Below are 12,430 nucleotides of genomic sequence, written 5' to 3' on the forward strand. Positions count from 1 at the left end.
CTCCACCCTCCAATTTTTTTTAAGTAGCAGTATCTAAGTACTATTCAAATTATCATCCTATTTAATGTCATGTTACACTCGGCACAAGGGAAATAAGTGATGGTGCTCTAAGAATCTATAACAGGAGCGTTCTCCTAAATCAGTCAAGTAGGGCTTCCTGAGGAAGTGGCAGGGGCGCTAACATGTGAAGGATGAACAGGGTTAACTCTGTGGGAAAGGGAAGGAGACATCTGGCCACTGATAAGAACAATAAACCTGACTGAGGGTGAGGGTAGGTGGAGAGAGAGCACAGAGGGTCTGGCTCTTGAAACTTCCCACTGGTTTCGGGGTCAAGACCAAACGACCCCATGGCCACTCCTGTCCCTGGCCACTCTGTGCTCTGCGTATCCACCACGTCCACTGTCCCTCTCACTCCCCTTACAGTCACACTTGCATTCCATAGGGCCAGTTTTGTTTGGTTTTGGGCCACACCTGGTGATGCTCAGAGGTTGCTCCTGGTTTGCAATCAGGAATCACTCCTGGCGGTGCTCAGGAGACCAGAAGGGATGCTGGGGATTGAATCCAGACCAGCTGCATATAAGGCAGGTGCCTTATCACTCCAGGTGGGGATAATTTTTTTTTGGGGGGGTGCACAGTTGGCTGTGCTCTGAACTTTCTCCTGGCTCTTGCACACAAGAATCATTCCTGGTGGGACTTGCAGAACTATTTGGGTTACCATACTTGAATTTCAAAGATCTTTCTTGTTTTGTTTTGTGGTGCTTGTTTCTGCTTTTGGGCTACACCTAGCTGTCTCTTGCTCAGTCATCAGGGCTCACACGCTCAAGGGACCATATAGGGAGCTGGCGATCAAACCTGGGCTGGCTGTATGCAAGGCAAGTGCCTTCTCCACTGTGCTGCCTCTCCAGCCCCTCAAATGTCTTCCTGGCTCTGCGGTGGGTGCCACAGTGTGGCGGTGGCAGGAGGAAGGGACCAAGAAGAGGAGGCAAACTCGCTCACACACAAGGCACAGGAGCTTCTGCCTCTGCCCACGCGGGGGTCATGGTTTTGGAGAAAAGGCGAGGGCCACTGCCAATGAATGTAGAGGAGCACTTGGGAACTGAGCTGGCTTCGGGAGCACCTGCCTCCGAATCACCTCGGGGGCCCAGGAACTCTGTCCAAGGGATGCTGCAGGGGTGTCTGTGAGGGCAAGGCATGGGCTGGAAAGAGACAGCAGCCATTACCTGGTCATCCAGGGGGATCCCGCTGCTCATCTTCACTCGATTTCCCTCCGGGTGATAGTCATCTGTATCATAGAATTTCCACCCGAGCTTGGAAACAAAACGAAAGGAGTATGTAGCGGGCAGGGTGTCTCAGGCGACTGCCGCCACGAGGGCCCACACAGCAGCTCCGTGCTTCCCCCCAGTTGCAGGGGAGCATCCCCTGCTTCCCCCCCACATCCGCCCACAGGAAAGAAAAGGGGTTTGAATCTCAGCGGTGTCCTGTGGGGCTCACCCATCATTATCTGTAATCACCCAATGGGAAACCAAACTGCAGCAGTGAGTGGCACTCTGTACTTGTTCATGCTTACAGATCATCCTGCCTTCGGGTCGGGGAAGGGAGAGAACAGTAGGAGACCAGTAGGGTGTGCCACTGAGGGACAGAAAGGCGGGTTACCTCGGATGCCAGCAGGGCGCCCACGCTTGATCTGTGGAGAGGATGCAGATGTTCAAATGACCACGCCCTCCCAACCAGCCCATCTGAGGGTGCCCCCCAGAACTCAGATCAAAGTATACTGATGACAATCTGCAAGTGGTTGTAATGCCTTGTTGGTTTTGGGTTTTGGGTGATCCCCGGAGGTGCTCTAAGGTCACTCCTGGCTCTATGCTCAGGGGCCGCTCCCAGCAGATGCTTGGGAAACCATGGGGTTCAGGAGCCTGACCCTGGGTTTCCGGCATGCAAGGCATGTACTTCAGCCCACTGCATTATTGCTCCTACCCCAAAAGTGACGTTCTTGACCATGGAATATAGAGTATGGTTTTCGTTTTCTCCAGGAGTTTAAAGAAAGACATCATTACCCACATGCCGCTAACCTCTCCCCCGAAACATACAATCAAATCTCATTAAACTCCTTAAGTGTTTTGGCCCCTGCTTAATAGATGCCTCCCAAGTGGTGCTCAGAAGACCTGAGAGCCCTTCTGGTGGTTCTTGGCCCACATGGCCAGGGGTCTTGTGCAAAAGCTAGAGACTGTGGTACTGCTCAGCCCTGCCATGCTTGGTCTCACCCAGGCCACAGAGGTGCTCAGAAACCTCCAGGGCTGCACCAGATGGTGCACAGGAGACCACGAGGCACTGCAGGCACAGAGTGCTGGGCATGCACCCTGACTACTGTCCCAGCTCCAGCCCCTAGGTGTTTATTTTCTAAGGGAAAAAAAAACTGAATTCATGAAGTGCTCAAAACTCTCCTGAGGATGCTAGGAGGGATGTGAAGGGGATTAACCTCCTCTAACTCCTACAAGGTGCAAAGCACAGCACTGCCTCAGGGCTCAGGGTTACATGCTTGAGCAGAGAGACAGGACAACAGTAAGGCCCTGCAGGTTCAACCCCCAGCAACCCACCTGGTTCCTGCCAGGAGTGATCCCTGAGCACAGAGCCAGGAGTAAGCTCTAGGCACAGTTGGGGGGGGGGGGCTCCCAAAAGAACAATGAAGAAATAAATAGATGAGACGCACTCTTATTGGACACAAGAGACAGGCCAGCCCTTCGGACTGGATGTCCAGGGATCTCTGCTCAGAGAATTTGATAAGGATCTGTTCCCCCTAAAAGGTAGTGCAGGCAGTGGGAAGGCCTCGGGGCTCTGAATCTGACATCTGGCAGGTTCTCTATTCTGTCATTACAGGACTAAGATCCTGTGCAAGGTGAAATTATTTTCTCACCAGCAAAATGAGAGAACTGACCCATTCCCCATCCGCTCATTTCATTTAGCCAGCACTGACTGAGCTACCAGCTGGCCGCCAGAGGCTTGGTCTGTGCCACGGAAGATGGACAGAGAAGGCAGCCAATGAGAAATGAAATCCTTTCTGGCTTTCAATTTCTAAGGTGTTGCACAAATACCATTTACCACCATCACAATTTACATATCCGCTTAATATTTATCAGACCTGGTCTCCCAAATTTTATATACCAGTCACAGTCACAGTCCTCCCGTTCTTCATTGATTTCTTGAGCAGGCCCAGTAACATTGCGAGACTTGTTACTGTGTTTGGCATATAGAATATGTCACGGGGAGCTTGCCAGGCTTTGCCTTACGGGCGAGATACTCTCCATAGCTTGCCGAGCTCTCCGAGAGGGGCGGAGTAATCGAACTCGGGTCGGCAAAGTTGGCCCTTGTAAGGCAAACGCCCTACCACTATGCTATCGCTCCAGCCCTTTATATACCAATTCCACAATTTTTAAAAATTGTGTTTAAGATAACATGGTTACAATTACACTTTTGGTGTATAAAGTTATTGTACCGCCAGTACCAAAATCTGTCCACCACTGCCCTTATGTCGCTTCTAGTCTCTCTTTTTCCTCATTCCTCAACCCCTCCCCCTTCCATCTGGTGACCTCAACTTTGTAATCAAAGTCCAATTTGTTGGTAAACATTTACCAATTCCAAAGTGTTTACTTGTTTCTCGGGGTCCACACCTGACAGTGATCAGGACTTACTCCTGGCTCTACATTTAGGTATTACTACTGGTGGGGCTCATGGGACCACATGAGGTGCCAGGAATGGAACCCGTGTCAGCCACGTGCAAGGCAAACACCCTTACCCACTGTGCTACTGCTCTTGCCCCTACTTGATATTTTTATATGACTGCTTCACTTTCTGAAATCAAATATATTTTTAAAAAAAGTTTGGGGGGTCACAAAGGTAGTACATCTGCAAACTTCTGACTTGCAAAATCAATCCCCCATTTGACAAATTTATTTGAAATAGACTCAGTCCCACACTGAGCTCCAGATATTTTCCTTCCACATGTGTCTCTTGCTTCTCCATGTCAGCCTATAACAGAGGTTCCCGAATTTCTTTGTCCTGAGATTCCCTATTCAGAAAAATTATTACTCCAGGCAGGAGACGTAGTCCACGAGTTTTGAGGCTTGCCTTGTTCGTGGCTGATCCCAGCTGAATTCCTGCCACATGGTCCCCTGTGCACTACCAAAAGAAGCCCTCAAGGAGTGCTTGGCATGACCCAAAATCAAACATAACATTACTCAACAACCCCTAATTTCATTAGAGGCTAATACTGCCCTTCTGGATTCTTCCAGAAATCCTGGAGCAGCATCTTCCTCTTTGGGGAACACTGGTGTACTTCTCCCTTCTCCAAGCTACCCAGGTGCAAGTCTTAAAACCCCTCTTTACTTCTCATTCATAGTCCATCCACAACACTCTTATTTATATTCCATAACCGAATCTCTAACTTCAGGCCACCCATCTTGCCCTGCTGGGGTTCCCTGATAATCCATAAGGCGGTCAGGCCTCTGGGCCTTGACACGTTCTAGTCCCTCTGCCATAACGCTTTCCCACTGTTCTCCAGGCTTGTCCCCTCCTCTCTCCTAACTCCCACATTTCTTCAGAGGGTCATTCCTTGACCCTCCTGCCTGGTGCTCTGCCCACTTCCTCCCCAGTCTCTCACCTGGAGGTGGCCACCACCGACACTTTTGGTTGATGTGTATGTATTCACTGCCATCCCCCATAGTGGCATATAAACTCCCTGAAGGTAGGGATTTTTGTCCCATTATCAGTGACAACCATGAATGACTGAGTCCAATATTTTTCTGAATGCATGAAACTAACCATCTGAATTGTATAGGATATCTTCCCTCTCGCCTGATGGAAATGTGACTAACTGCCCAAGCTAGCTCAGCAGGCCATGGTGGAACCAAGTCCTGCGGTTACTAAGTCCCTTACACCACAAGTGTAAAACTGCTCCTTAAACTGCACAGGAGCAGTTTTACACTTTTTTTTTCCTTTTTGGGTCACACCCGGCAATGCACAGGGGTTACTCCTGGCTCATGCACTCAGGAATTACTCCTGGCGTGCTCAGTGGACCATATGGTATGCTGGGAATCGAACCTGGGTCTGCCCAGTGCAAGGCTAACACCCTACCCGCTGAGCTATCACTCCAGCCTCAGAACACCACTTTTAAAGCAGGTAGCTAGGAAACTGCAGGTGCTGAGTTTTAATTTCATCCCAGATTCCCTGTCTTTGAGGGTAAACATGCCCCCCCCATTCTTCTAAAGATATATCTATTTACCCGATGCAAGCTTTTTAAATGGGTACAACCCACATGGGTGGTTCCTGACTAAGGAGAGTCAAGAGCATCTGAAGGTCAAGATACTTTAGCACAGTGGGCAAGATGCTGGCCTTGCACACGGCCAGCCGGTGCTCGACCTCCAGTGCCCCACAAACTTCCTGGAGCACCACCAAGAGTGATGCCTGAGCTCGGGCCAGGAGGAAGCCCCACCCCCCGGATAGTTTAGTTCTGGATTTTTTTTTCTTTTTTTGCTTCAGTAACTGTTTTACCAGAAACTACCAGTAACTGGGTAGAGTTAATAGTTGGCTCGTTATCAGGGAACAAAGGTCTCGGTGCGGGCAATCAAGATTGTGAGATGGTTTATGCTGCCTGTCATATAGCCTCCCAACTAAAAAAAAAGAAAATACGGTTCAAGTGAACACGACCACTGTCGTTTACACCGATAACTCGTCATTTAAGGACGGAAAAAAAAAACAACGGAAGGTCAAGTTCACTTCTCGAAACCGGGAGGTGCAAGCGCTCGCCGGGACTGACTGGCGCAGGTGCAGGAGGAGGTGCGGGCGGCGCGCAGGGGCCCCGAAGCGGGGATGCCGGGACCCCTGAGCTGCCGCTGCTGTGGCCCGCCCGGACTGGCCCGCGCCGCCCGCCCGCGCCGGGAACGCGCTCCGGCCGCTCCGGCTCGCGTCGCCCCGCTCCCGTCCCCGCGAAGGGGAAGGGGACTTCCCAGGGGCCCCGCGTCCCCGCGGCCTGTCCTCCTCCCGTGTGCCCGCCGCCCGCCTCCCGGACGTACTTCCCGGAGCCGCTCACGGCCATCACCAGCAGCGAGCTCCGGGTCGTCAAGTCGCCCGGCTCCCTCCAGCCACCGGCTTCAGGCCCGCCGCCCCGCCTCCCGCTCGCCCCGCCTCCCGCTCGCCCCGCCCCTTCGCCCCGCCTCCTGTTCGCTGGCCCCGCCCCGCCTCCCGCTCGCCCCGCCCCCCACTCGCCGCGCCTCCCCCTCGCCCCGCCCCACCTCTCCCATAGCCAGGCTTCCTGTCCCCTTATAGCTGGATATGAATATTTATTTTTTCTTTTTCTTTCTTTTTGGGTCACACCCAGCATTGCACAGGGGTTATTCCTGGCTTACGCACTCAGGAATTACTCCTGGCGGTGCTTGGGGGACCATATAGGATGCTGGGAATCTAACCCAGGATGGTCACGTGCAAGGCAAACGCCCTACATGGATGTGCTATCGTTCCAGCCCCTGGGTATGAATATTTATGAAGCGTGCTCATGCCATTGTGTTTTTTTATGTAACCAAGCGTTTTGCCTCGAGGTGGGCATTCCAGTTGATATCCAGCATGTACTGTGAGAAATATCCCGCCTGTCTAAAATGCATAGATTTAGAGCCTCAAAGACAGGAGAAAAAGGAGGCTTTAATAGCAACTATTGATTTTTTTCAATTTGTTTTTATTTTTATTTTATTTTTAAAAAGCTGTTCAACAACAGTTGACTATGAAAGATAGCCCCATGACAATTGGGCCCTAGCAAAGCAAGTCCCAGCCCATATCCCGTCCTGCAGCTGCAGCAGGCTAGCAACACCAAGTATCCCCTTGCACCTGGAATTCGCCAGATAAGGCCACAAGGCCTGAGAAGGCCTAATGAGGCATCTCTTTGTCCTGGAATCGGCCTAACAAGGCCCAACACCAAGTACTCCCATCTCCTCCTTGCACCTGGAATTCACCAGATAAGGCCACAAGGTCGGAGAAGGCCTAATGAAAAGGCCTAATTGACTGCCCGTTGGGAGGGCCTGGTGACAGGTACAGAAGAGAGTTGCTGGTGCTGATGGCTTGTTGCAAAATGACTGGCTGCCTGCGTGCAGCATCTAATGTGATAATTCAAATGCATTGGGTGACTTGTGCGTGGGCTTTTCTGAAATGCTCGGGAAGATGCTCTATAAAAAGGCCCCTTTGAAGAGGCTCGGGGCTCTCAGTCACTGACGGTTTGTGGTCATACTGTGAGCCCGAGCATGCTTGAATAAACCTCTTGCTTTTGCATGGACTTGGTCTCTCAGAGTTTTCCTTGACAGGTGAGGCTGTCCTGAGCTGAGACCCTAACAGACTACAATTAATATTCAAACACCAATCCCAACATTGTGCTCCTTCCCACCACCATAAGTGGAAAGTTTGTGAAGATTGCTATATTTCATCCTGAAGCCATTTAAGTAAGTCCTTGTATAAAAGATTGCAAGCATGTACAGTTATACCCAAAGAAATGTGTGCTACTTTTTGGTACATCAGTGGGCTAGAGCATAAGAGGTCCTGCAGCCGTGAATTCGGCCTCATGCTCCAGGTTGTTCTATGTCACACTCTTCCATGAGCTTTATTTCATAATCTCTGGGTTTTGACCGTTGATGAGATTATATGGCACCAGAGGCAGTTTGTTGTATGACTACCAAGACACTGGAAAACTGGGGAGCTGGGGGGAGGAGGCCCAGACCCGTTCTGAGCAGGCTTGGAGATATCAGTCACGGGTCCAGAATACTGGATTTTTCTGCAAGTTCCCTCATAGTTGAGGCTCATCCGAACCTGTGCAGAGAGGCCTTGAGCATGGATATGCTTGGATTCAGGAGGTTTCTGACTGCCTGGACTCTGCAGGGGTGGGGAGGGAAACTCAGCCTGTCCCCCTCGAGTGGCCAGGGTGAAGACAGCCTGGAGCAGGATCAGGATGTTCTATGTTGCACTCTCCTGAGAGCTTTATTTCATAGTCTCTGGATCTTGGCCATTGATGAGATTATATGGTGCCTAGAGTAGTTTGTCAACTATTGATTATGGTCTTTCAAGATTGGGTGGTTGCCAAGTAGGCAAACTCAGCAAACATGGGCAGTGGTTCTAACCCAATGTTAGTTCCTGGTCCTTTCTCCCATTTATTAGATACTATCAGGCCCATGTTCTAGGGATAACCATGTTTCATTACAGATGTAGCTACCAAATTTATAAAATTTGTAACTTACAAGTTATAGTTCCTCCTTCTTGGGTTCCAGGACTAAAGACTGCATTTTAAAACCAAGCTAAATTTTCTCTAACAATAATTTTTAACGGCAGGATTTTCAATCAGTATCTAGTGTCAGCACTTGAGGTCAAGTTTCTATTGCCCTAAATATGCTTCCCTATTCCTCTTACATGTACTGTGGCTGTTTGGTATCACTGAAGGGGAAGGGACATACCTTTAATATACCCATGTGCTAGAAAACAGCACCATAACTACATGTGAATTATTATAGTTGAAGCCCCCCTTCCCATTCCTGGGGGGAGATAGCCTGGCATGCTCCAAGCTTTGCCTTTGATTTCCTAGGTCTTCTGATTTTCTCCTCAACACAGTCCATTGAGAATTGCTAGGCTGAGGATGGAAAATAGCCCTAAAACTAAGTTGAGTGAAGAAATAACACTTTCAACCTCCAGTGTTACCCAAATTTATTTTCCTATCTATCCTGGAAAACAAGAAGGCTAACCCAGGGTCGTTAATGAACATTTAGGTTACCACTGCATTGACTTTGTTTTTTCCCAATATGGTGGCAAGACTTTAGCTTTCCTCTGTCAGGTACTGACAAAGAAGTCATGGCTGGCAGCTAAGGTCACTTGGCTAAAGTTACAGGTCAGTTATGGCTAGACCAGGGCAGAGGTAACTTCTACAGAGGCCTTTGTAGTCAGTGTGTGTAGAAGCCCTGCACCATATCTCATATCTCCACCCCAGCCTTCTGCTGAGACGAGATGTAAGAAAGACCAGGTCAAACAGTCATCAGACCAAAATATCTTTTTAAAAAACAATTTTGATTTCATTAAAGAACCGTGATTTACAAAGTTATTGAAACATCTAATGTTCTAGCATCAATTTCTCATCACCAGTGACCCCAAGTTCCCTCCCACCCCCCACAAGCTGCCACCTTACAGGCACATCAGAATGTTTGGTTGTTGTCATTTGTGTCTCATGTTTTTAGTGTTGTTGACTCTGTTTTGTGTCTGTAGCTACCCACCCCTCCACATTACTGATGTATCTCAGGCCATTGACCCCTGCTTACCCATTACTTCCTGTCTTCATCTTCTTTCTCTCTTCCCCCCACCCCCACCTCTCTTTCTTACCTTCTCTGTTCTCTTCCCTGTACTCTATAATCAAGGGCAATCTAGATATCCACTCTTTACCATATTTCATTCCTTATTCTTCCAGTTAATTTATATATCACAGATAAGTGAGATCATCCTATGATTTTCTTTCTTTTTCTGGCTTACTTCACTCACATGATATAATCCAGTTCCATTGAGGTTGCAGCAAATTGAATGATTGCTTCATTCTTTATAGCTGCATAATATTCCATTGTGTATAGTGTTCCATTGTGTATATGTACCACATCTTCATAATACATTCATTTTTATTGGACGCCTAAGTTGATTCCATATTATAGCTATTTGTTTTAAGTGCTGCAATGAATAATGGTGTGATGATGTCATCTTAGATGAATGTTTGTGTGTCCTGAGGGTAGATTCCCAAAAGTGAAATAGCTGGGTCATATGGCAGCTCAATTTACTGAGAACTCTTCATACTTTCCACATTGGTTGAACATTCCTACCACCAGTGGATGAGAGTTCCTTTTTCACCTAACCAAAATAAGAAATTTATAATAAGAGATTGTAATCTCTTGATTTGCATTAACTTTTATATGTTAAATGGCTCCTGTGTAAGGTATCTTTTCAAAATTCAAAATGCATTTATTATCTCTTACTCAGTGAGGATGTTGGAAATTACCATAGGGCAGTTAAAAACTCATACTTTGTCTCCTTTTAACTATTATTTCAATGTAAGTTTTTCCTTCCTTGAGAATGGTCCACTGCAGAGTACATAAACCCCATTTTGCTCTCAGGGAGGGGGTCCCCATCAGTGAAGCAGAATTCTGTTAGCATCTTTCTCTTCCACAGCCCTAAACTTTCACTCTGTAAAATAGTTTTCTTTTTATTCATGAATCAGTGGTATTTTATGTTATTTAAAACATGTCTTGACTGAATAGATGGCAGGATAAAGAAGCTGTGGTACATACACACATAGAATACTACTCTTCTGTAAAAAATGATAAATCATACGATTAGCTGCTACCTGGCAGGATCTGGAGAATATCATGCTGAGTGAAATTAGGAGAGATGTTGGATTGGTTTGTCCTTCCTACCTTGCCTCGGGGAGTTTAGGTTATTGAGTTACCCGCATCACACAGCCCCAGTGGCACTCCCATTCCTCTTTATTAATCTTTAACTTATTCTTTGTTCTGATTCCCCTCTCTGTTAATCACTGTATCCCAAAATCAGACCCTGTGATTTGTAAAGTCAGATTCTTCTCAGGACTCTGGATTTTGTATATGCAAGTGAAATATTTGCTTTTTTCTTTCCCTTATGTTCTTTTCACAGTTTACTCTAGAGCAGTGTCCTTTTTGTATCGACACAGGAAGATAGTGAATGCTGTGCTTCTGGAAGTTAATTGACTCAGAACAATATTTATTCCTGGGCATCTGTCATATTTACTCGACTTAAGCCTCAGTTGTCCTTAGTTCCTAGCACCCCAAAAGGAGGGTTCCAGTGAGGGTCTTGGATGGACTCAGGGCAAGCCGTAAGCTACCCAAGCATTGAAAAGGGACAAGCCATAAGCTATCCTGGGATCTAAAAGGGACAGGCCAACCACCATAAAATATAGTAAGTTATGAGTATGGTCATGGACAAACTTTGTCATCACCCAAAAAGAAGGATCTGAATAAGGACCCTGCTAAGGTTAGGAAGACTAACTTGGCCTGAGGACTGTAGTCTGGGATATAAGAGAGGTGTCTCCAGGAGAGCCACCCCATCCTTTAAACTTAATATATCTTACGGTGTTCAGTTTCTCTTTCTTTCAACTCAGAAATATTTAATTAATCAAATTATAGGATATAAGTTTATAATTAACAAACTTCTGTATAAAACAAAATGGGAATAGGAAGAACCATCCCTTTGATCAACATAGCAATTTTCCAATAATACAAACCTTAATAGTGATAGCACAGTGGGTAAGGCGTTTGCCTTGTATGCGGCCGATATGGCTGACCCGGGTTCTATTCCTCCGCCCCTCTCGGAGAGCCGGGAAAACTACTGAGAGTATCTCGCCTGCATGGCAAAGCTTGGCAAGCTACCCATAACGTATTCAATATGCCAAAAATAGTAACAACATGTCTCACAATTTGTTGTGAGACATTACTGGTGCCCATTTGAGCAAACAGATGAACAACAGGAGTACAGTGCTACAGTGCTACGGTGTTCATACAAAATGACTAGAAATATTAAGAAGTAAATTTAAGATGACCATTCAATAGGAAATAGACCAAGGAAAGGAGAAATATGCCCCTAGATGGTCTTCTTCCCTTGGGTGTATCTTCTTGCAAGATGAGATTTTGTCCTAGAAGAAGTTTCACCTGAGGGAAGGGCCTTACATATATTGAGTGTGGAATCACAACAAGGTGTATTGCTACCCCCAACTCTGGGGGCCTGGGTGAATAACGAAGGCTGTGAGATGGGGCATGAGGGAATGGGAATGAGGGCAGAGTGAGACTGGAATGAGGGACAGGGTGAAACTGGAATGGGGCATGGGGCAAGACTGGAATAGACACATAGGGAGAATGGAATGCATGGAGGAACATAGACTGTAATATATGGCAATTAATCACCAACCATTTTGGCGGTCCTGTTTCCTCCCTCATGTGTTGGTATGCAGAGGCTGATTGGGATGGGGAGGCGACTCTTGACCACCAAACGCAAGTGGTGAGTGCCCTCACTCACAGAGAGAGAGACACACACACAGAATGATCTCTCTCCTGATGGAATATAAAGACATGTAGTAGACATGATGGAATATAAAGACATGCAAATACCCAAAGGTCACAGAAATTGAGAACTGGTCTTAGTAGTAAGCTACCTTGGGGAGTGAAGAGGAGAGACACTGGGACAATGATCAGAGAAGTAGACATTCAGGTGAGGGGTTTGGTGCTAAACCGTGTCGTGCACGAAATGCTACTATTAACAGCATAGTAAACCACTGTGCCTAAAGTAAAATCGAAACAAAATTCTCTTGACTATCTACCATTCTCAAAAGTCTAAAATTGAGACCAGAAAG

General features: G+C 47.3%; 1 protein-coding gene across 3 annotated transcripts in view; it reads right to left on the reverse strand.

Annotated features, from left to right (window-relative positions):
* The window catches only part of LOC130042618 (probable gluconokinase), a 97,278-nt gene extending 91,157 nt beyond the window's left edge, over positions 1-6,121 (reverse strand). For all 3 annotated transcript variants that reach the window (XM_056134774.1, XM_056134772.1, XM_056134773.1), the window contains exons 1-3: positions 6,066-6,121; positions 1,654-1,684; positions 1,221-1,307 (exon numbers count right to left, since the gene is read on the reverse strand). In XM_056134774.1, coding sequence (XP_055990749.1) covers positions 1,221-1,307; positions 1,654-1,684; positions 6,066-6,088 — 141 coding nt within the window. In that variant the 5' untranslated portion in view covers positions 6,089-6,121. The remainder of the gene's footprint in view (positions 1-1,220; positions 1,308-1,653; positions 1,685-6,065) is intronic.
* Between the last annotated feature and the right edge of the window lie 6,309 nt (positions 6,122-12,430).

Source organism: Sorex fumeus, unplaced genomic scaffold (genome assembly GCF_029834395.1).
Source record: "Sorex fumeus unplaced genomic scaffold, SorFum_2.1 ptg000106l, whole genome shotgun sequence".
Classification (NCBI taxonomy): domain Eukaryota; kingdom Metazoa; phylum Chordata; class Mammalia; order Eulipotyphla; family Soricidae; genus Sorex; species Sorex fumeus.